Source organism: Salvia splendens, chromosome 5 (genome assembly GCF_004379255.2).
Source record: "Salvia splendens isolate huo1 chromosome 5, SspV2, whole genome shotgun sequence".
NCBI classification, from domain to species: Eukaryota; Viridiplantae; Streptophyta; class Magnoliopsida; order Lamiales; family Lamiaceae; genus Salvia; species Salvia splendens.
In genome coordinates this window covers 12,807,556-12,832,363 of record NC_056036.1, presented here as the reverse complement: position 1 = coordinate 12,832,363, position 24,808 = coordinate 12,807,556, and the positions used below count along the sequence as shown (strand labels likewise).

At 39.5% G+C, this 24,808-nt stretch overlaps 3 protein-coding genes and 1 non-coding gene across 5 annotated transcripts; 2 read left to right on the top strand and 2 right to left on the bottom strand.

Moving 5' to 3' along the window:
- Positions 1 to 1,470: 1,470 nt before the first annotated feature.
- On the top strand, positions 1,471 to 2,738 carry LOC121802857 (zinc-finger homeodomain protein 10-like). The gene has a single exon (XM_042202552.1). It carries the CDS (start codon positions 1,664 to 1,666, stop codon positions 2,483 to 2,485), a length of 822 nt encoding a protein of 273 aa, XP_042058486.1. The 5' UTR covers positions 1,471 to 1,663; the 3' UTR covers positions 2,486 to 2,738.
- An 11,371-nt stretch (positions 2,739 to 14,109) lies between these two features.
- On the top strand, positions 14,110 to 16,834 carry LOC121805277. 2 transcript variants are annotated; one of them, XM_042205079.1, is made up of 4 exons: positions 14,116 to 15,246; positions 15,637 to 16,041; positions 16,126 to 16,319; positions 16,406 to 16,834. In XM_042205079.1, the coding sequence occupies exons 1-4, from the start codon at positions 14,205 to 14,207 to the stop codon at positions 16,658 to 16,660; spliced, it is 1,896 nt and encodes a 631-aa protein (XP_042061013.1). In that variant the 5' UTR covers positions 14,116 to 14,204; the 3' UTR covers positions 16,661 to 16,834. The 2 variants fall into 2 exon arrangements, with proteins under 2 accessions (XP_042061012.1, XP_042061013.1); XM_042205078.1 differs by having other exon boundaries at positions 14,110 to 15,246; positions 15,637 to 16,319.
- A 99-nt stretch (positions 16,835 to 16,933) lies between these two features.
- TRNAL-CAG lies at positions 16,934 to 17,013 on the bottom strand. Its single transcript has one exon. It is a non-coding gene; the product is annotated as a tRNA-Leu (tRNA).
- Positions 17,014 to 17,897: 884 nt separating this feature from the next.
- Positions 17,898 to 19,079, bottom strand: LOC121803834 (40S ribosomal protein S9-2-like). The gene is made up of 3 exons (XM_042203424.1): positions 19,075 to 19,079; positions 18,667 to 18,939; positions 17,898 to 18,078 (listed from the first exon to the last, which is right to left on the bottom strand). The coding sequence occupies exons 1-3, from the start codon at positions 19,077 to 19,079 to the stop codon at positions 17,898 to 17,900; spliced, it is 459 nt and encodes a 152-aa protein (XP_042059358.1).
- Between the last annotated feature and the right edge of the window lie 5,729 nt (positions 19,080 to 24,808).

The following is a 24,808-nucleotide window of genomic DNA, read 5'->3' as shown; positions in this document are numbered from 1 at the left end:
TGTGTTCAATCAATATTGCATATTCTCGTGGACTGCGTTAGTATAATTCAATCAAGAAATTCACGCGAACAAAACAATAAACTCAAATTATGTTTGTCTCCACCACCAGCAGTTATCCGGTATTGTTTCTTTCTGAAGTGATAAAAAAAAGAAAAAATCAATAAATAATAAAATTTGATATCCCTAAAATTTCCAAACGTGTAGAAGAAGAATCAAAAATCATGTATAAAATGGTTGTATTTGGAGAGGAACTGTACAAAAACCCCTTATATATTTGGGGCTTTTTTTGAAAAAAAAATGTTAAAAAAATGCAAAAACACCTTAAACGAAAGTGTAAAGTATAAAGGCTGCAAATGTATATTTTTTAAATATAGGAACAGCAAATATGCATCTTTGAAAGTATAGGCCTTAAAATGTAGTAGTTCACTTTTTTTTTGTATAAGGATATTTAGAGAAATGATATACTATACGTTATGTGACCTCCTTATATGAGCACTACTCTCGTTTGCCGCACGTTTAGCGTTGTTCATTTCGATTTATATATTTAGTTTGATTCTAATACATTAAAAATGTCATTGAAATTTTTAATTTCACAAAATTCATAAAAATCAAAGCTCGATTTACTGTAGAAACAAATGTTATTTAAGGAAAAATTTTCTTTAATTTCTATTTTTAGGAAAATCGAGATCTTTATTTTTAGATATACAAAGAATAAAATGTTTACTGTAGAAAAACGTTAATCTGTCCCTGTAATTAGATGAGTGTGGTTTCACTCAATAACAATGCAAGAAAACCAAAATTTGCAAACTTTATTTAATTTTATTTTTTATACTCAGTCTAAGTACTGATTTGAGTATTTAAAGTAATTAATGCCATGTGATAATTGCAAAGTGAGTTAGATTGTATTTCATTTCAGTTTCTATAAAATCAATAAAATTCAATGTACTAAGAATTGAAAGTTTGTTAGTATTAAAATAGAAATAAGAAATTACAATAAGATGGCATAAATGGGAGTGGTTGCCATTTGTTATACTTAACCCTTCAAATCTCATAAAAGAAGAAACTCAGAAAAATGACTTTTACTAGTATACCTCTGAGTTGGCTCTATTACATGGTGACTGGTACTGTATCCCACAGGCATATTATTTCAGTGAATATGTGCTGTAAATTCCATAAAGATTATTAAATCCAGAATTATAATTTTATTCCTTTAAATTAATAAAACTATGGAATTAGACAGTCAACTGTGGTTAGAATTTACTGTGTGTGAAAAGGAACAAGTCAAAAACCAGAGAGAAAATATGTTGGCAAAGTGCATTTATTATGATTCACATGAGAAAAAAAAGAGCATAGAGGACAGTTATGAGTTAACCACATAAATTAACTCTAGTTAAATAGAAATTAAAATAAAAATAAGTGGTGAAGACGCATCACCACGAAATCAAGATTTTTATCATCATCATCATTCAAACAAAAAAACCAAACCCATTCTTGTTTTCTATCTCTCTCTAACTTAATCTCCTCATCTCCTCCATAAAGATTCTTGCTTTTTCCCTCAAAACCCTAAACTCCATCTCTAATCTCAACCCTTTAAATAGGAGTAAAAACTAAACACTCTCACTCACAACACAAGCAAAAAATATACTAGTAATTATTTTGATTGATGGAGCTAAGCAATTCAGCAGCAGTCAAAACCCCTAATGCTGAATCCGAGACCCCGACCCGGATCCAACCCGGAAGCAACGGCGTGCTGAAGCGCCACGCGCCGCTGCACCACCCCCTCGTGGTCACCTTCAGGGAATGCATGAGGAACCACGCAGCCGGCCTCGGCGTCCACGCCGTCGACGGCTGCGGCGAATTCATGCCTTCCGCCACCGATCCGGCGTCGCTGAAATGCGCCGCGTGCGACTGCCACCGCAACTTCCACCGCCGCGACCCCCCGGAGGAGCCGCCTCTGACGCTCATCGAGTTCCACCCCCACCACCGCCACCACCCCCTCCCGCCGCGCCTCAGCAGCGCCAGCCCTGACAATTCGCCGTCGCCGCCGCCGATCTCCTCCGCCTACTATCCGTCGGCGCCGCACATGCTGCTAGGCCTCAGCCATGGCCATCCCGGCGGCGGCGGCGGCGGAGGAGGAGGAGGTCGGAATCCGAGCTCAGGCAGCCGCAAGAGGTTCCGCACAAAGTTCACCCAGGAACAGAAGGAGAAAATGCTGGAATTTGCTGAGGGAGTTGGGTGGAAATTGCAGAAGAAAGATGAGGATTTGATCAGGGAATTCTGCAGCCAGGTTGGATTGGAGAGAGGGGTTTTGAAGGTGTGGATGCATAACAACAAGAGCGCTGTCGCTAAGAAGAATCGTCAATCTGCTTCGCCGCCGGCAGCCAATAACGGCGGTGGAACTGGTGAAGACAGTGACAGCAAAGAAGATGCTCAGTTGGAAGAGGTGAGCCACCACCACAACCATGATGGATCGTCTTCTTCTTGAATTGAATCTCTTGGTTGAGATTAATAATTGATTAAAATTAAAATAAAACAGGTTTTAGATAGTTGAGAAAAGATAAATTGAAATTTCGGCTGGAATTTGATGGAGTAGTTTTCTTTTCCAATTCTGCTTCTTAGATTCATACCTTGATTAAACTTTGTTTTGCTTAGCTATGATGATTAGCCTTGATCAAATATGTGGAAGACATATATTTGTTTATTTATCATTTATCTAAATCGGTAATGATTTTGTTTTATTTTAATTTTTTATTTATGGCGATCAAATAATGAATAGTACTTTTTTTCACTTCGCATGCATCCTAATTCGTTCTATTGAAAGGTTTGTCTGAAATCAAGCAGCAAAAAGAGGTTATATTAAACTTGATCAGGTCAGAAAATGATTGACATCCAGATTTAATAAAACTATTATTCTACATATGTTAAGTTAATCTTGTTTGTGTTGTACTATAGATGTAATGATCTCCTCTTTTATTCTTGCATCTTTTGCTTTATCCCAGTGGAGTCGTGGACAGTAATAGATTTGACATTGTCTTTTGAGGGTTTTATTTATCTATACTGAATTTCGACTAAAATTAATTATAAACAAAAATTCTATGCTTTCCTAATCTAATAGACTAATACTACTAGTACCTATTTGTTGTCTTAATATAGCTCTTTAATTCTTGGAGTGGCAGAATTCTTTTAGGTGCCATGTTTTGTTTCATGTTTATTGCAGACATATAAAGCTCTACACTCAATCAGAAAGTATTAGGTTGTGTTATTGCCATTTAAGTTAATTTAACCAGCTAATTAAGTAAATCCTAGATGTATTTACTTCCCTTTTAAGGCAAGCAGAAATAATTATTGAAAGGTGGGCAAGAGGTGTCGCTGCCTTGTCCATAACCTATTAACCCCTACCATGCCAGTTGATTGTGTTCGCAAATCAAAAACATTAGAGCATACACTACTTATTCTTTCAATTCAAGAGTTCTTCAGTTCATAAACTCCATACTAGTTTAAGAACTATCATCCACAACTAATCATTTGTTCCTTTAACTATCCATATTTTATCTTTTTTTGTATTTCTTTTATTCAATAATTTATTTATTTCAGTATAATTAAAATACAAAATCCATTAAAATCCTAAATTTTTATTTTATTAAAATTCATGGAAGCCATTCCAACATATGCGTGAGGGACTTCTTCTTCTACTTTTGTTTGCTACTACATTTTTAGAGACCCAACTCATTTTCAAGTCCCTTGATAAACTTTCAATGTGATTCTAATTCTGACTCGTATCGGTGTTTAGAGCATTTTACACATTAGGTAGAAATCCGTTGTATAACGGATATATTTTGAGTAATGAGGTAAATTTTGAATTACATTAATAACTTTTTAAAAATATAAACTGGTTGAACATGAAGCCATTCTAATTGTGACTCGTATCAGTGTTTAGAATATTTTACACATTAGCTAGAAGTCCGCTGTATAACGGATATATTTTAAATAATGGGGTAAATTTTGAATTACATTAATATTAAAAAAAAAAAAAAAAAAAACTAGTTGAACATGAAGCCCATTCGCATGCTGCTAGTAGGCTTCACAGCAAAAGCTAATTGGCCGAGGAGGGGCTCATGCGTGGAGGGTCAGGCCCCCTTCCATCACTTGACCGAGTAACCGACGGAGGGTGGTGGGGGAAGGGGCGGAATGCTTGGAACGTATCCCCATCCCGTCTCGTCCCCCCAATCATAACGAGCTTTGCGTGTTGCACATACTTTTATAATATCACTCCTTAATCAAATATCATAGCATAACCATATTCATAATAACTGATAAGAAATTAAACATTTAAATTATTCATAACCCTTAACACTAAGAAGTACTTTGCTTACGCTTATGGACTCGAATATTCCATATCAATTGTTAAGGGAAAAATTTATCTTATTTCTATTTATAAATTTTTTTAATAATTTTCTTATTTTATTAAAATAATCTCGCCAGTCATAGTCCAAGTTCTAGGCGGCACATGGGAAAACTGATCCAATATTGGCCCATATTAAATGCGGTTTTATACTACATTGTAATACTGATCCAATCTTGGCCCATAAACTCTGGAACATATTATAATAGTATCATCTAAGTAGAGAAAATAATTAAATCTATTTTGGAAATATAGGATAGTATAGAGATTCATCTTCTTTGTGCATGATAATTCCAAATATACTAGTACAAAATAATGCCAAACATAACAAAGAACTTATTTATCACTACTGTCATCAGTCGCACGGGTCCTATAATTTTCAAGTACTAATTGCACACTTACAATAAGTCAATGGAAATAAGAACCAATATCATTGCTAGTTTAAAAATAAGAAATGTATAATAATACTTTATTAGATAAATAAAATAATATTGTAATTAATTAAATGTAAATTTAAATAAACAAATATAGATTAGTACAATTTAAAATATCTAATACAAACACAGAAATCAAACTTCAATAACATAATAAAACATATTCAATACAAATTAATCACAACTTATAATATTCAAACTAAACAAAATTTCATAAGTGAAGAACAAATGAAAAAATATACTACTACATGTTTAAGAATATAACTCATGTGATAACAACGAAACAATAGTTCATAAGTTTAGAATACAAAGAGTCTCCCCTTCCCCTTCCCCTTCCCCTTTTAGCCTATTTTGGTAAATAAGTAGTAGTACTATGTTTTTGTTTGGTCACTTTTGTCCGATTTCAATATGTACTACTCTAAATACAAACTAGTACTGTTGTATTTACGTTCAGTCCATTCTCTCAAAATTATGCATAGGGGTGGCGAAACGAGTTACCCGTACCCAACAAGTCGGGTATCCGTACCCGATTTCAGCTAAATTTATTGTCTCAATACCCGTCCTGCAATTTATCGGGATTACCCGATACCCGTGTCGGGTATCCCGTACCCGACCCGAAAATAAATTTATGGTACATAAAATATTTGTTACTACTAATCAACTAAAATAGAAAATTTGAAAACCTGAATAGCCGACAATGTTTCCTTATTAATTTATTTTATTAATTTTGATGGTAAGCTTTGAATATATTAGGAATAAAAGTGAGGGGAAACTCTATAGCTAGTTCCGGTGAGTTTTCAACTGACATTCGTTGGAATATAAAAATATTTCTAAAGATCTCTTAGAACACTTAGATTCTATAAAGTATTAAAAGATTATATATAATAATATCGGGTTTTATCGGGACTAACGGGTAAACCCGCGCGCTACCCGTAAAACTCTAAAACATACTGCCCGATCCCTCCCCATTTCCCGTTATAGCCGGGTACCCAGTACCCAACGGGTATCGGGTCGAAATGAGAATTACCCGTTACCCGCTACCCATTTTGCCACCCCTAATTATGCATTTTCTAATTTTGAAATTTTTTTTCTCTCTAATGAAGTGAAACTCATTTTCCACTATTAATATTTTAATTGTTTTTTTATTAATCTATCTTACTTTATTAATTGTGCATTAAAATCTGTGCCTAATTAAATATTAATTGTGCATTAAAATCTGTGCCTAATTAAAAGTGCATACTGTTATGAAATAAGGAAGTATTAATTAAATCAAACAGAAAGTTTATTGAACGGAGTATTTTTTTATGTTACATATACACACAAAACTAAATAAATTGGTATTAATATTAACTAAAATGAATAATCCTGGTCAAGCTATATCAAATATGGCCTTTAAGTGAATAATATTTCTATTAATATAATCAAAATATTAGTGCTACTCACTATTGCTCTCACGACCCGGTCCTTGTTAAGGATAACGAGAATGGGTAATTCGCGACTAATAGGGGATTAAAAAAGAGGGGTAGAAGGGGGGGTGAAGATCACGGAAGAACTAGAAGGAATACAAGTCAAATAAATACTGCAAACGAGGAACCGAGTATTTGGTTACATGTTATCAAAATAGAATCATTCACCATAGCAACTAATCAGAGTTCGAAGGTGAGACTTTTGAAATTCTCACTTAACAAAAATACAGCGGAAATAGGTCCCTATTAAACGACTTCGTGTATGAGGACACGAATCGTCGAGAAATCCACATATTTATTTAATAGCATCGACTCCGATCAATTCTTCTCCATCTTGACGTTCAACCTGTACATTTATAAATACATACATAGCTGAGTACAAGAGTACTCAGTGGACACGTGCCGAAAATCAAAGCATATATTATATAGTTGTCATCCATCAACAGTATCACACGGGGTTTTTCTTAAAAGGCCCGAGCATACTAAATTCTTTTGTGATCTTAAAAGTCTGACTGATTAGTCTAAGTTCTTCAAATTTCCTACCATGTCTGAGAAACTCGTGCCGTGAAGGTGGCCACCTTCAACGGACACCCTCGCCGGCCAACCTCTCTAGGATGGCTCACGGCTCTTGTGCACATTATTCCAAATAGAATTTGCGGTCCTATTGGGAACCGAATTCGTTACTAAACTTTTGGCATCGCCAAACTCTCGGCATATAGCCCTATCAGACAGGCCTCGAAAACAAACACTTTATGGCATGACAACAACTTTAAAATAATCACATCTCTATTTTGAGAAAAATATATTTCATAACTTCAAAAGTATTTGTTTTATATCCACACTATAGTGCTGGATATTAAAAGAAAGGCCACCTGGTATGCTTATCTCCAATTAAAATTCCTCGTTTGGCCTCACTTGCCCTTGTATAAATTCTCCTTTAGAAATAAGTAGCGTAACACGCTAATTAGTACTTGAGCTATTTTTATGCGAAAATAATGCATGCATTCTATAGGATAGCACCTATCTCTTAGTCTCGGCTTATAGGATTTTCTTCCTTAAATCCTAACTCGACTTCTTTTCTCAGCAGCATTTAATTATTCGCTTTACTTGTCTTGGAGAAATTCTATTATCTCTTGGTAAAATATGGATTCTTAAAATCCCTCCTTAAATTCCTTCTTCTTCGGATTTTTCTTAAGGCCGCCCATGACGTCGCGGGGCAACGCCGGTCAGCCCTTCTTGTCTCTGCTTATATTTTCCATCTTCGAAACTCAAATTATTCAGAGATTAATTCATTTAAGCTCCAAGCTTAATTCCTTTCTAAAAAATATTAAATTTCCAAGTCCACTAATTTAAATCATGAAGTCCATCCCAACCAGAATCCCTCGGCCCAAAATTTAATCGGCCCAACTCATTAATTATGAGGCCCAAGCAATTAAAAGGAGATTTTTATTTAATGGCCTACTCATTTAATTCTGTAGAGGGAATCGGTCCCTTTGTTCAAATAAATCAATGCTTGGCCCCAATCCTTAAAAAAAACCCATCACTCCATTTTATTACTAAGCCCAAGTAATTAGTCCATTAAGGACCCAAATTTCCTACACCTCCCCATCGGTCAACTCCTTATCTACCACTATCCAGTTTTCCCCAAACTGAGGAAACCCTCAATCGAAGAAGAGCAGCGGCGCATCTCCATTCTCTTTCACGATTCGTCGCCGCCAGACCCACCGGAGCCCCACCACGCCGGTCATCTCTCTCATCCGTCTGTGAATCACATTTTCTTTTCCTCCAACCGTGAACCCCTAGATTAGGAACGAAGCAGCGGCGCTGATTCCTCTTCTCGCCTTTCTCAGATGTCATCTGGCGATTCACGCCCGTCGCCTCTCTTCGTTACCCACCGGTGAGTTCGCCGAAGCCGGCTTCTCCGACTACCGTCGAGTCGCTCGCCGATGAAGTCTCTGTCAGAGAAGGCCTGGCCTTCTCCTCTCTCCCGACGAGTTGACGCCGCCATCGTCCCTCCGTCGTCTCCGCCGAATACCCCTCTCTTGGTGAAGTCATCGGTGGAGCCTCCTTTTCCCTCTTCTCTGCCGCGGCCCGTAGCCACTCCGCGGGGCTTCCAGGGTTCCGCCGTCGCCGGAATGCCCCTCTTAGGGGAGCCTTCGCGGCAGCCTCCGAGTCCTGTCGTCAATCGATCACCGCCGCGGTGCGAGCACAAGCTAAGTCACCCTCCCCTTTCCCCCTTTTCTAAATTTTCGAGAGTTAAACAGTGGCTAAGTGCACTTTGTTCATTGATTATCTGATCTCGTGGGGTTGTTTAAGAAGGCTCGGGGAGAAGCTTGTTATCTCTTGTTGTTCATTGCTTGATGAGGTTCTACCTACTGTGATTGCTTCCGAACTGTGATGAATCCTATTGAGAAAGTCTATGTTCTTGTGCTATCTTATTTGTCTATATGATGCAAAGGTGGTTTGGTGATTACCTCTCTCGGGTTATCCCCTTGGTTTGTGGCTGCTCCTCTCGTTGCCACTGCCTCGCTCGTTTCCCCTCCTTAGTCCTTGCCGAAATCCTGGTGAAGTTTGTGAAGAAATGGTGGAGGGGAAAGTGGAGGCGGTGAGGCTGCTTATATAGCCTTCGTTCTTGGCATCTTGTGCCAGATTTATGGGGAAGGAAACCTCCCATTTTGGGGTTGTATCTTAGCCCCCTTTCATGTTTTTGTGATCATGTACTTCATGCTATTTTGGTGAAATTCTTGAGGGAAGGAAGCTTTCCCCTTGGCTGTTCCTTGAGCCTCGGTAAAAGGGAGTCCTATCTTTCCACCTTTGGCTTGTGGTTGGGCCTTATCACTTGTTGGCAGCTTGGTTTTGATCGTAAATGATGCAAGCTACAATGAGACAAGGGGTGGTTGTTCTTACAGTCAAAAATCGCAGCCTCCTTTGGCTGTCCTAGCTTGCCTATTGCTTCCCTTCTCCTTTGAGCTTGTGTCTCACCTTCCTCCTTTATATGTCAATTTTGATACCCTATTTCATACTAATCTTGCAGGTAGAAAGGCTGCCCATTCTTGGAGCTTTGTGGGAGCATGAACCGAGAAGAGGGGGGTGGAGAAAGAGGAAAGGATTCCTTTGTACCTACTTGGTTTCCTTAACAAAATAGTTAGCTTCTAGTCTTCCTTACTATAGTTGATAGGATGCAGTGTAGATATGTGATGTCTCTTTCCCTCAAAACTTGTACATCTTGTATTGTGGACTTGTATTTTGTTACATATGTATATCTCTTTCTTTTGTATATATATATTATGTACTTTTATCCTTGGAAACTTTTCTTTTGCACTTAATTTCCTTCCAACAAGCTTTATTTATTCCAAGGCCGGAAGCCATAACAAAATCGTACACCTTCTAGACGAGGATTAAACAATCTAATAAATTCGGCTTATCCGAAATAAAAGAAAACGAAATTCCGGGGCGTCACAATTGCCCATCTCAAATTATAAAAACTAATATTAAAATTTTACAATGATCGATACAAAGTTCATGAATTTATGAATTGATAAAAAGATTACTACTATAATTTATGAGATCTAAGAGCATCCACTACGCGTCCCGCGCACGGCTCGCGTTCCGTCCCGGAGGGACGGTTCCGCCGCGGGACGCGTTGCAACCCTCGTCCCGTAGCCCGTCCCCAGCCCATCCCGTAGCCCGCATCCGCGAGACAAGGGACGCGCCGGCCCGTCACGTGCCCGGGCGACGTGGCGCGCCCCCGATGCATGCGTGGAGCCCACTCGCTGGTCCGCGAGTGGGCGTCGTCACGGATGACGCAATAATTCATTTTTTAAAAAAAAATCGAATTTTAATAAAAAAAAAATTCAAACGGTAATGTTACCATTAATTTTTTATTTTCTTTTTTTTAATTTTATTTATTTATTTACTCTATAAATAATCCTATTTCATACTCATTTCACACACAAACACACATCTATTCCTTTCAAATCCTCTCTATCACTCCAATTTCCATCTTAAATCAACTCAAACAAATGGATCCTTTTGAGCAAATGCGTCAATTAATGGAACAATCACTTGAAGAAGATCGACGACGAGAGGCGGAGGAAGCCGCGCCACCCCCACGACGCTCCCGGAAGTACATCAATCGGAACCAGGAGGAAGCCGCCGCACGGTTAGTACGCGACTACTTCTGCGATAACCCGATTTGGGGAGATACCTACTTCCGTCGCCGTTTCCGCATGAGTAAACCGCTATTTCTCCACATAGCGAATACTTTGGCGGCCTGGGAAGAGTTCTTCCGAGAAGAGTTCGACGCGGTCGGCCGTCCCAGCCACACGACGCTGCAGAAATGTACTGCAGCCATCCGTCAGCTTGCGACTGGACAAAAGGCCGACATATTCGACGAATACCTCCACATCGGAGACACCACTGGGCGCATGTGCTTGCTCAACTTCTGCAGAGGCGTCCGGGCAGCCTTCAGTGACGAATTTCTCCGGAGGCCAAGCACGGACTATTGTCAGTTCCTCCTCAACCTGCACGAACAAGTGCACGGATTCCCCGGGATGCTTGGCAGTGTCGATTGCATGCACTGGCAATGGAAGAATTGCCCGGTGGCTTGGAGGGGGTCCTACACGAGCGGCCACAAAGGCACCCACCCAACCGTTGTACTCGAGGCCGTTACCGACTACCGGCTTTGGATCTGGCACGCGTACTTCGGGGTCCCTGGCTCGAACAACGACGTAAACGTGCTCCACCAGTCCGATCTCTTTACCGAAGTTTTGGATGGTAAAGCGTCGGCCATCAACTTCATCGCCAACAACCGGCTGTATAAAATGGGGTACTATATCGCCGACGGCATCTACCCGAAGTGGCCGACCTTCGTGAAGACGTGCGGTAGGCCTGCGAACCCAAAGCAGGCTCTTTTTGCGCAGAAGCAGGAGGCTGCGCGCAAGGATGTGGAGAGGGCGTTTGGGGTTCTCCAAGCGCGCTTCAACATCATCAAAGCCCCGACTCGTTCCTGGTTCATGGAGAGCATGGTCGACATCATGTATACGTGCATAATCTTGCACAACATGATTGTCCGAGACGAAGGACCCGATGCGGGAAATTGGTTCGACCCCGAATCTCCCGGAAGCTAAACCGCAAGTAGTCCGCCGCGAAGTGGAGCGCATCCGTCTATACAAGAACGGTTGGCTATTTGGGCAAGGACACGCGACTCTAGCTCCCACACCCAACTCTAAGAGGATCTAATTGAGCACATTTGGGAAAACTTTGGCGGAGAAGATTAAATTATGTCATTTTTTATTTTTTTAGAATTTTAATTATGTCTTTTTTTCTTTTTTTTTAAGTTTAAGTTGTAATGTTGTTTTAATTTTAATGAATTGTGTTTGTTTAAATTTAATTGGGTTGTAAAAAAAATAAAAAATGAAATTGAATGAATAGTAATTAAGAGACGGAATAAGGGACGGAATAAGGGACGGTTAAGGGACGGAGCGTTGCAGGTTCCGTCCCTTAGTTAAGGGATGGAGGAAAAAAGGACAGTGGGGTCCTCAAATAGTGGTCAAATAGTAGTTAAGGGACGGTTTAAGGGATGGTATAGAGACAGCGTAGTGGATCGTCTAATTAAGTATCCTAGACATTAGAGCATCTCCAGTAAGACTGGACGTCAAATAGCCCTCACATAGCCTTCACACTGCCACATCATCAGCACTACAATTCTCCTGCCACATCAGCTTGCCACATCAACTGGACATCAAATAGCCCTCACATAGCCTTCACACTACCTATCCACATCACTAATAACAATTATATAATTTAATTTACACTCGTATCAACATACGGAATTTAATTTATGAGACAAATACGGAAAATTCGAATAATAATATTAAAACTTAAAAAGTACATTAATTTTAAAAAAAAGTACAATAATTTAAAAAAAAGTACAAAAATTAAAAAATACATTAATTAAAAAAAGTAAAACAAAATCACTCCTCGCCGCCGTCCTCGTCTCCGTCGTCGCCCAGCGCTTCTTCACCGTCGTCGCCGCCGCCTCCGTCGCCACAGGTACATGTTGTAGTACCCGTTTATCGGAGGCCAACCACCTCCCCCAGGAGCCGGGGAAGTATGGGACCCTACCCCGGGAGTCGGGGCCGTCTGAGACCCTACACCGGGAGGCGGGGGAGTCTGAGACCATCCCCCGGGAGTCACTGGAGTACCTTCGTAGTTGTTCTCCATTGCTCGTTATTGATCTTGAACAGAAAGTAAGGTAGAGAGAGTACTCGTTAAAACAAGTGGTGCGAATGAAAATGACGTTCAAAGCGCGTATATATAGTGTTTTCGAGAAAAAAAAATTTAAAATCTGACGCCGGTTTGACGCTGAATAGGGGTCCTACAATGGCGCCGTGAGGATCGGCGTCATCGCGCGAATCGGCATGGCCACGCTGATTTTGACGCCGATTTCGCCGACTCCGGTTCCAATAGTTCGGTGTCAGAACCGGCGTCGGCGAAAAATTGGCGTCGCGATTTTGACGCCGGCATTGGAGATGCTCTTATAAACGAAAGGGAGTAAAGACTACTCAATAAATGAAATTTACTAAAGATTTTTCTTTGAGCTATTTGATAGTTATCCGACTTGAGTTATGAGTACGAGCGGTTTCTTTTTCATTTTTCAGGAAGAAAAAAGATTGGAATCGTAGTCTAATTCATTTTATAGGCCCATTTTTTATTTAATTTATTAGAATTGAATACATAGACAAAACTTCGAATTCAATCGTTTTTTCTCGAGCCGTACGAGGAGAAAACTTCCTATACGGTTCCAGGGGGTATTGTTCATCTATATCTATCCCAATGAGCCGTCTATCGAATCGTTGCAATTGATGTTCGATCCCGAAGAGAAGGAAAAGATCTTAGAAAAGTGGGCCTTTATGATCCAATGAAGAATCAAACTTATTTAAATGTTCCTGTTATTCTATATTTCCTTGAAAAAGGGGCTCAACCCACAGGAACTGTCCAGAATCTTTTAAAGAAGGCGGGAGTTTTTAAATAACTTCCGTCTAATTAAATGAAATTCAATTAAAGAAATACCAAGGGGGGGTAGCGACTTGTATATTCAACGTGAGATATTCTTAGGGATCTTTTATGAGTTGTTTTCCACTTTGGTAGTTTATTCAACGTGAGATATTCTTAGGTTTTTGGTAAAAAAAAAAGAATAGTATTTGATTAAATGTAATTACTTTACCTAAGAAGTAATCATAAACTCGGTGAAAAATTAAGAATAGCATTCCGTATAATTTCATTACACTTTCACGTTATCATCAAAATCAATCTATTTTTATGTCACTAAATCTGACGTCATAATTTTACATTTGCGACAGAATAACTATTCAGCCCTAAAATATCCTTCCATAATTATGCCGATATTAAATTATTTTGGTGTTGTGATGATCCTCTAATAATTCTAAAATCATGTGATGTCATGGTCCTACCCTTGCGTCGGTCCAAAAAATTCCAACTTTAATTATCTCAACTTTGCCGTCACAAATTGTAACCCCTCAATTTAATCTTCTTCCCTCTCTACATTTAACAAAACTAGATGAACCACACTGACCTCTCAACTCATCATATTCCGATGCCATATACCAATTTGCCGAATCAAGAAAGAAGAATGTTACACACTAGTCTTACCACAATCATTGTATCTTATTAATGCATGTGACTCTCATGTAACAAACATGTCCAAACTAAGCAAGCACTAAGTCGCTGCCAGGTAACTATCTTCTTGATCTTGATTATCTCCGATCAATTTGGTCCCCTTTCAACCTCTTCTGATTCAGATTTCTCTGCTAATTAATTTCAACTTTTTTTTATTTTACAGATCATAAGTCCATTTTCTTTCATTTATTCAAACTAGCCATGAACTCTATTTGGTTGCTTCAATCCCAATTCAAACCCTGCATATATCCCATCAAAAACCAAAAACCAAAAACCAAAAAAAAAAACAAATCTCAATTTCTAAACATGAAGTTGAATCCTTGCTTCCTCTGCCAAAAACTGGTGTCTCTTTTCCATGCTATTTCCTTATTTCTGACCTATTTTTTCTCCTATTTTTCCAGGTGTTTTAACTTCATTAAATTTATTCTCTCTTTTCTGTTTGTTAACTGTAACACTTGGTTGAAAAAGTCGGCAAAGAAAGATGTACTATTTCTGGAGGCAGGGCGTGGAGATGAAAACGAATTGGAGCTGCTGCATTTGAAATTCAAGTTTCCTTCATTTGATGAGTTCAGAAGAATCAGTACTGACGTGAAAGATGATTCCTGCAATCTTAAACTCTCATCCTCTGCCTTGATTGAGGTACTTACCACTTTCCCTCTAAGACACATCGATGAAGACGCTGAGCTTGAGCCGAGAGAGGAAGAAGCAACTCCCGAGTTCAATGTTAATTTACTTCTACAACATTCTGTTGACGAGTCTGAGATGAGCAGTGATGGAGGATCTTTAGATAGTGAGAGCTTTGGAGAGGATAAGGAATCTTTGATGTTTTTAGGTGAGAGCAAGAAAGTAGAAGAAGAGCAAAGTTTTGAGAAAGATTTTAATGTGAATTCAAGTGGTGAAGGATTTGTGTCAGTAGATGATATGGAGACAAATAATGGGGAATTGGAAAAAGAGTGTAGTCCTTTTGAGAATGATGGAGTCACAAACAAGTTGGAGTGTTTATGGGAGCATCAAGAGCTGATTGAGCAGTTGCAGATGGAGCTTAAGAAGGTGAAAGCCACAGGTTTGCCTACCATTGTGGAGGAGTCCGAGACGCCTAAGGTCATCGATGACTTGAAGCCGTGGAAGATAGACGAGAGCGACGAAATGCAGCATCGAGATTGCATTGCTGAGCTTCACAAGAGCTACAGAGAAATGATGCGTAAATTCGATATCCTCAACTACCAGAAGATGTATGCCATGGGTTAGTTCATTTGCCTTTCATTTTACAATAATATTTTGGTATGTTTTGAAGCTAGCTTGGTTATGTTGTGATGCTGTCTATAGTGTGAAACATATTTTTGTAAGAGAAAACAACTTAGCAACTTACTAAGATAAGTCTCTATTATATCCTACTTCTTAATCCAGTTTGTTAGGGGTTTCCATAAAAATGAATAGATTAGATATTACTCCAATTATCATCAAATATTCCTTAATTAGGCTATGGCTTAGATATTTGAAAAGAAGCAATATAGACTAGTTCATCACAACATTTAATAGATTGAGCAACTCTGATCTTGTCAAATTATGTAAGCCTTCAATTCTGTAGTATTTTAAAAACTCAAAGTAAATGAATCAGATTATGTAATTGCAGGTTTTGTGCAGCAGAATGATCCATTCCAACAAAAAGTGAAGCCAGCCCCGGTGCTAAAGTCCCTAGTCTCGAAAAAGCTTTGGACGTCGAAACATAAAAAGCAGGGCAGCTGCCCAATGAAGAAGCTGATGAATGAGCTGCAGGGCGATGTGGAAGTGGTGTACGTAGGTCAGATGTGCCTGTCGTGGGAAATCCTGCAATGGCAATACGAGAAGGCCTTAGAGCTATGGAACTCTGATCCACACAGTGTCCATTGCTACAACGAGGTGGTGGCCGAGTTCCAGCAGTTTCAAGTTCTCCTTCAAAGGTTCATAGAAGACGAGCCCTTCCAGGGGGGGCGAGTGCAGACCTATGTCAAGGCTCGATGTGTTCTCCGCAATCTTCTCCAGGTTCCTCTCGTAAGAGGTGACAACGCGTCTCTTAATCTGATTCTGTCGCGTCTCTCTATGTCTCACCTCATTACTGACTTTAGACGAATGGTTTTGGCAGAGGACGACACAACGAAGGAGAGGGACGAGTATGTGATCAGTAGTGAAATGCTGGTAGAGATGCTTGAAGAATCAATACGCATATTTTGGGAATTCGTTCGATCGGACAAGGATTGTGGCTTTGCGCCGTTGCCTGTCCTTGATAGCCCTCAAGACCTCAAGATGTTGATGCAGCTGCGAAGAATTCTTCAAAAGGTTCTTGACTTCTTTCCATCCTACATTTACAACTAAATTGAAATATAGAATTTGATTGGAATAGTAATGGTTGATTGTGTATGCAGAAGGAGAGGAAGGTGAAGGATATATTGAGGAGTGAGAAGTGCATATTGAGGAGATTCCAAAAGCAAAAGAGGAGGGGAGATGAGGAAGCTCTTCATTTTTTTGCACAAGTAGATGTGAAATTAGTGTCACGAGTTTTAAGAATGTCGAGAATTAGTAGGGAGCAATTGATTTGGTGCGACGACAAGTTGAGTAGGATTAGCTTTGTTGGCACCAAAATCTACGTCCAACCTGCTTTTTTGCTATTTCCATGTTGAATCATTTTCTACTGGGATAGAATTTGATCTTATCTAGTATTTGCATGCGTAATTGTTGGTTGTTTAAAAGTTCAACATTTAAACAAGAGGGTTATAGAAATTATTGTTGAATATGTATGTAGTTGAGTACATTTGTGTTAATAGTATGAGATTTATTGAACAACTCTTACAAAACACGTATGCCCAAGACAAATGATATGAGATATGATGGTAGAATGAAAATCCATTGGCCCAACAACAATTACTCGTTATAAACAATAAAACAAAATTTATTGTCAAGAGTGGGATTTGAACCCACGCCCTTTCGGACCAGTACCTGAAACTGGCGCCTTAGACCGCTCGGCCATCTTGACTCATGTTAAACCGACTGTGTTATAAATACTACTACTACTACTACTCTTCAATATTATTTGGAGAATACTAATAAGGCAAATTGTGAAATTATTACTTTCAGTCCATGGAGAGTGATAACTCTAGATGTATAACATCAGCTGTATTTAGTGTAAGTTATAATACTGTCGTTTATTAATATATAGTACTATACTAGTATAGAAAAAAAAATGCCTTGTCCTAGATATAAATTACTATGATTTTACTTATCACAAGGAATGATATGCTACTGTGAGCTCCTTATTTGTGTTAATATATGAGTATAGTTTAATAAATAATAATATGGAGTACTTATTACTCCCTCCGTCCCTAAATAGTACTTATGAACATTTGGTTCGGCATGGATTTTAATGCATAATTTGAACAGTAAAAGAGAAATAGAAAGAAAAAATTTTTAAAAGTATTATTAGTGGAGAATGAGTCTACCTCATTAGAAAGAAATGAGTTTCCAAAATTATAAAGTTCATAATTTTCAGAGATTGACTAAAAACAAAATAATTCATACTTTTCAAGGACAGAGGGAGTATGATATAAGATAATAACCCTTTAAAATTCATTATTTTATGTGGTACTCCTATTATTTAAATCCTCAACTCTTATGCATCGCCCTTATCTTTTTTTGTTTGACCACATGTGTTCCGAACACCCCAGCAAAAATCGACGAATCCTGCTTGACCGGATTTGTGGATTAAGACCGAAAGTCTCCCAACGGGTGATAGAGTTTAAACGCATGACAACAAAAAAAGTGATCAAAACAGATAAGAGTATATCAAAAAGAAAACAAGAGAGATTCATTTTTGAAAGAGCAATAAACCGTTACGAATAAGGTTATCACAGAGATAATGCTTTATTCTTCATCCTCTTCTTCATCACCTCCACCAGCCTTCTTTGCGGCAGCTTTCTGGTTCTTTCGTTTGACTCTACCAGGACGACCACCGCCAAAGGGACTAGTAAGCGAGAAGTCTATATGCTTCTGTGAATCGACCCTCACCAGAAAGGAAGCCACATTTACTACCTGCCTTCCCACCCTAATAATCGAAGGAAATGAGAATATTAGATTAACCATTATAACCATGAGGAGAACATTATATATGAAATATGTATTCTATATAGCACAAGAGAGAGTCGCTAGGTAGAAAGAACCGAACACTACCAAATGAATAATAACATAACTATGTAAAATATGGCCCCAATTTGACTATAGATGTGTCTTAATTTGCAACACACAAATGAATATAAATAAAACACAAGACATGGTATAAGATATATGCAAGCAAGCCAGTTGAAACTTTTACTAAAAACAAAATTACAAAGAAAATGCACAAATATATAAGAAAATGCAATATATAGTATAAGGATATTATTCCAGAGATAATGCAAGACGAGAGAATATTCAATATGTTAAGATATTATCAGGAAAATGCACAAGTATTAGAAGTATTGACACTTAGTACCATTAACTGCCTATCTTAGACAAAAAAAACACCTTTACTGCTTTTGATTGCAAATAGCCCGACGAAAGATATTCCTCATCTCATGACAATTTATGCTAAAGCAACTACAGGTAGATAAACAACCAACACAATTCTACAACAACAAAATTGAAAATTTAATACCTAATATGCCTCTGCCTGATGAGTACACGGGCATGATGAATCGACTTAGCCATTCCAGCCTTGAACACAAGGGTCTGAAGGCGGCGCTCAAGAAAGTTCTCGACAGTGAGGGACAGCACATAATCGAGCTTGTTTTGGCTTTCATCCAAAAGGCCATACCTATTCATCCTACGGAGAAGGGCCTCGCCTTCAAAGATTCGGCGGGGATCCTTTTCATCAAGGGTGAGGAGATTCCTAGCATTGTTTCGGATACGACTCAATGCGTATTGCACCCTCCACAGCTCGGGAAAATCGGGTTTATGGGGCACTTTACACTAAAGATTACGTAAATATACCCATTTTGTTATCTATTCCAAAAATGGGAAAAACGCCAACCACATTGGCGTTTCTATTAGTAAAAACGCCAACCTCATTGGCGTTTATCTTCGCGTCGTATTGGAGGTGTATTTTCGCCAAATACAGCGACGGGAAAAAACGCCAATGAAGTTGGCGTGTATACCAGGTAAAACGCCAATGTAGTTGGCGTGTTTAATTAATAAAAACGCCACTGAGGTTGGCGTGTTATGCTTAAAAACGCCAATTTGAGCGGCGTGTTTCTGTTGAACCATATCCTTATCAGATCTCCCCCAACATCGCGACCCTAAACACTTTCCCTCCCCAAAACGCGAAAACCCTTCCCAAACGCATAAAAACCTTTCGCTCGGGTCGACCCGGTGGTGGATTTAAGCGTGGATATTTTGAATTTGGCTAATTCTTTCAACCATTAGTCCTTCTAATCGGTTAGTATATCAAATTTTAGACTCATTCTTCTAAACATTAGTCTTCCAATATTTGATTGATTGTTGTGATAATATATATTGTAGTGTAATTAATATAATAGTTTGACCAATTATTATGGGTACACTAATATTTTGATGGATTATTATGATAGTATATATTTTAATGGAAATATTTTGACCAATTGTTATGCTATTATATGTTATAGTATATTTTATGGATTGTTATGATAATACATATTGTAGTGTATTTAATAGAATTATTTTGTCAATTTTTTGGCTGACTCTACATAATGATGAATGTAAAAATAATACATATTTATTTGTGTTTTACATTATTGCAGATAGTATGACGTGGTGTGTCAATTTATATTGGGGTGGAAAGATAATTCCCGAAGCAGTTATTTCGTATGATCCTCCTTTTGCTAAAGGATTCATTATGTTGGATGAAACAATTTCGTACGATGACCTTGTGGAAAAAATTTGTGAAAGGATGGGGATAAGCATATATGAAAACAATATTCAAATAATATGGAAACGTACTATATGCTTTGGATCCGGAGTCACGTTTATAGGTGTTCAACTAGAAGAAGTATGCATGCAACTAATGTTTAGTGAGAGTATGGTTATTGGAGGTGTAATTGAATTATATGTTGAGTATTCGGCAATTACTCAACATCATAGTCATCATGTCATAAGTTATGATGCTGGTACGTCAACGAGAGCCCAAGAACCATATTTTGCTGCAACACAAGATTTTGATGTTGGTACGTCTACGAGAGCCGAAGAACCATATTTAGCTGCAACACAAGATTTTGAAGCTGGAGGCGTGCATTTAGGGGATCGTGACAATTGTGATGTGGTGGAGGACATAATAGGTCCTGATAAAGCCGACTTTCTTGATCCACAATCACCTTATAATTCTGAAGATTCCGACACGGTTAGTACAGACTCAGATGGTGATCCGTCGGATGATGAACAATTTGTTGCTTCAAGACCATCCATTCCACTTGGAGAAACAGCAGTTGGAGAAACATCAGTTGGTGGAAGGGCAGTTGGAGGAAGAGTAGTTCCACAGTTCCCACAGCCTGGAATCAACTACTTTCGCACCTTACCAGGTCCATATGATAGTTTTGATCCCAAAAACTTTGAGCGTGATGATCCCAGTGTGCATTATTGGAGTGAAAAGGATCCTACCAATGTCGGTTTGCATACTAAATTTAGAACGAAGTTGGAATTGAAGGCAGCTGTGACTCATTGGCATTTGGAAAAAATCCGACAATATACAGTTGTTGAAAGTAAAGGAAAGAGATGGCATGCAGTTTGTAAGTGGCCACAGGGAAATCCGAAAGATAAGTCCTTACCGCCATGTTTGTGGGAGTGCCGAGCAACACTGAGGAAGCATGATGAACACTGGCAAATTAGAGTGTTCAGCACTGCTCATACTTGCATGGGGGATCGTAACTATAATGGTCACGCTAATCTTTCGTCGGGTATGATAGCGTTGAGTGTTCGCCATCAGATAGAAAACGATCCTTGCTACAAGGTAAAAGCAATTGTGGTTGATATTGAAAATAGATTTCATGTCAAAGTTAGTTACAAGAAAGCATGGTATGCTCGGAGGACAGCGATTGAGCTTGTATACGGTGGATGGGAGTGGTCGTTCAAAGTTTTACCAGCTTATTTGAATGAAGTGCAAAGACAAAATCCTGGCACAATTGTGGAATGGATGCACGATGACATATTAAGCAATGGTATGAACAAGGTATTCAAGTACGTATTCTGGGCTTTTGGACCAGCTGTGGAGGCTTTTCAACTATGCAAACCAGTTTTAACGGTTGATGGAACTCATCTACGTGGACGATGTCGAGGTAAAATTCTTATTGCCGTTGGATTTGATGCTAATAAGAAATGTTTGCCTGTTGCATATGCCATTGTTGATGAGGAAACCAAAGAAAGTTGGAATTGGTTTATGGAACGCATTAGACTTCATGTAGCAAAGCATGAAATATGTGTCATATCTGATAGGCATGTGGGAATCATAGATGCAATGAATTCTCCCATATGGAAAGAAGAACCCAATGTGGGTCATCACAGATTTTGCTTGGTACATGTTAGAAAGAATGTTTTGCAGAATCACAAAGGTATCATGGTCAAAAGACTTGTTTGGAAAATTGGTATTGCTACCAAGAAGCGCAAGTTTAAGATCAGACGTCGTTTACTTCGAAACGTCAACAACGAGGCTTTGCAGTACCTTGATGCCGTGGAGTTAGAAAAATGGAATCTGGCGTATGACAAACACAAAAGATGGGGTGAGGTTTCCACTAATATGGTGGAATCTTACAACAATGTGTTGAGAGGCGCAAGACAACTCCCAATTAAAGCTTGCATTGATATGATATTCTGGAGGACAATAGAATGGTTCAATGACCGGTCAATTGCATCAACACAGTGTGCCACACCACTTACCCCGTGGGCGCATGAAAAGGTGTGCAAAAATGATGCAAAAGGTCAATTGCATAATGTGAGAGCACCCAACACAATTGCAGGGCATTATGTGGTTCGAACAAAGCGTCGAATTGGTGGAAAGGGCGCTAATAAGTGGAAGGTAAAGTACTTGGACTCGCACTGCAAATGTCAAAAGTGGCAGATGTGGAGACTTCCATGTTCACATGCAGCGGCAGTTGCGCGTTTTAGAAACGACAACATGCTGTCGCTTGTTGATCCCGTATACCGCACAAGTGTTTTGGTACACCAATATTCTACGGTGTTCAATCCACCCAGACACCAAGATTATTGGGCCGTGCCTGAATGGACTTTGCAATGTTCACGAGCTCAGTTAATGCCTAAAAGTCGCGGTCGATACCGTTCTACTAGGATTCCTAATCAGATGGATGTCCGTGAAGCTGACCAGCCACGAGCCCGACGCCGATGTAAACATTGCCGTCAACCAGGTCACGACAGGCGCAACTGCCCGAATGCTCATTCAAGGATGGATACTCAGTTGGTAGATGATGCCGCTGACGATTTTTTGCATCCACCTCCACCAAGGATGGATACTCAGTTGATAGATGATGCCGCTGACGATTCTTTGCCTCCACCTCCACCAAGATATGCAGTTCGAGGTCGTCATTCTGTCAGTCACACTGATGATGTCGATCACGATTTTATGCCTCCACCTCCACCAAGATCTGCAGTTCGAGGTCGTCACTCTGTCAGCCACACTGGTGGTACAGGCGAACACATCGGTCTCAGTGATGTCCCACATTCTCCACCTCGGTCTTCTGTGCGAGACGAATATTTTGGGGTTGATTTAGAGAATGTCGTTGTGCGAGAGACTCCTCCGTCTAGACTCTCAACCGCCAGAATCGGGAAGGGGATCCGTAGCTTTTTTACGCGGAAAAGGCGAGACAATTGAACGTATGCATTGTGTAATATTGGATTTCTGTATTTAGCAAGATTTGGACTAATGTATAGGGTAATATTTGTATGTACTTATATATTGAATAATGATGAAATGATTAAAAACTCTTAGCAGCGTTTTTTTAAAGGACACGCCGATGTGAGTGGCGTGTTTGAAGAGACGCCTACTTAATTGGCGTCTTTTCACTTTAAAACGCCAACGTGAATGGCGTGTTATTACTGAAACACGCCAACGGGACTGGCGTGTTTGTTCAGAATGTCCGCTTTCGGCGTAGAAAAAACGAGCAACGAAAAAACTAACTTAAAAACGCCAATGGCGTTGGCGTTTTTAAATAACACGCCAACGGCAATGGCGTCTTATTAAAAACGCCAACGGGAATGGCGTGTTTGTTCAGAATGTCCGCTTTCGGCGTAGAAAAAACGAGCAACGAAAAAACTAACTTAAAAACGCCAATGGCGTTGGCGTTTTTAAATAACACGCCAACGGCAATGGCGTCTTATTAAAAACGCCAACGGGAATGGCGTGTTTGTTCAGAATGTCCGCATTCGTCGTAGACAAAACGGGCAAAATATAAACTAACTTAAAAACGCCAATATCTCTTTATTTGCCTGTTTTCATTTTCATTTCTACTAGGAAATAATAATTCAGACATCCAAATACTTAATCATAAAGACTTAAAATCAATGAGTTCAAATCAAATGAAAAAACATCAATATCAAATTACAGTAATATCAAGAGTTCAAATTAGTTCAATCGTCACGACGTTTCCGCATAAACAGACGCCGTATCCCCTTCCCAATAGTAGATGTAGATCTAGGGATCCTTGAGGGAGGAGTATCTTGAACAACAGCGTTCTCAAGATCCTCCTGCACAGACGACCGCGGTGGAGAAGCGGGGACATCACTGAGGCCAATATCTTCTCCGGTACCACCGGTATGGCTAATAGAATGACGGCCTCGAAGTGCAGAGCTCGGTGGAGGTGGGTCCTCAAAATCGTCATCGGAGTCGTGTACGAACTGAGATGACGACTCTCCGCGGACGGTTTTCTGCTTGGTTCGTCGTTTTGCCTTTTGCCTTATGGGTACGTCCACGTCCATTGCAGAGCGCTGCGAAGGAGGGTAGTCCATCAGCTGAGGCTCCCCGGATATCTGCAGTCCTTCTTCAACCATCCTCGAAATGGTTTCCATATCCGGACAGAAATGTCCTGTCGCAGCTCGGCCACTTAGATAGTGACGTATTTTGTGAAGCGTCTCCACCTACAATTTTTCAAAGTTAAGTACATATCATAATATGAATTTGAATAAGTAATCAGGGTTTAGTTAAGTATGAATAATGTACCGTAAAGTTATGAGAAGATGCGGTTTCGTGGAATCCCTCTTCAGCATGCACGCCGGGTTTGGTTAAATACACCACAGTGATCTGGCGAAACCAATTCATATATTCTTCCGTTGCAACAGGCTCAGTACTGTCCTCCAGATCAGTCCATATCGTAAAGTGTCTGTTGTCCCACTCCTGTATATAATTGGCGTGCCATTGAACCCAATTCCGACCAGCTTTTCCACGGCGATCCTGTTTCAAAAAATCAGAACCGTGGAACCGGGGGAGATCCGGGATATACGGTTGGACAATCCCGAATTGGCGCAACACTCGGTGTGGCAGGTGTGGCTCAGCCAGATTCCAACAAATAAGCGTTGTGATCGACATCCATATAGGACGACCGGCATCACAACTTTCCGGCAACTCCCGGTGGAGATAAGGCCTCCAAATAAACTACATGTGATACAAATTTTTCAAAATAATTTCCATAAAAACAAAAAACAAAAAACCAAAAACATTTTATAAATATATGAAGTACCTGATTAGGATGCATCATGGAGAACTGATCTCGGAAATTTTCAACACAATGTCCGGGTGCTTTTACATATGACGCCGGGCCATTCCA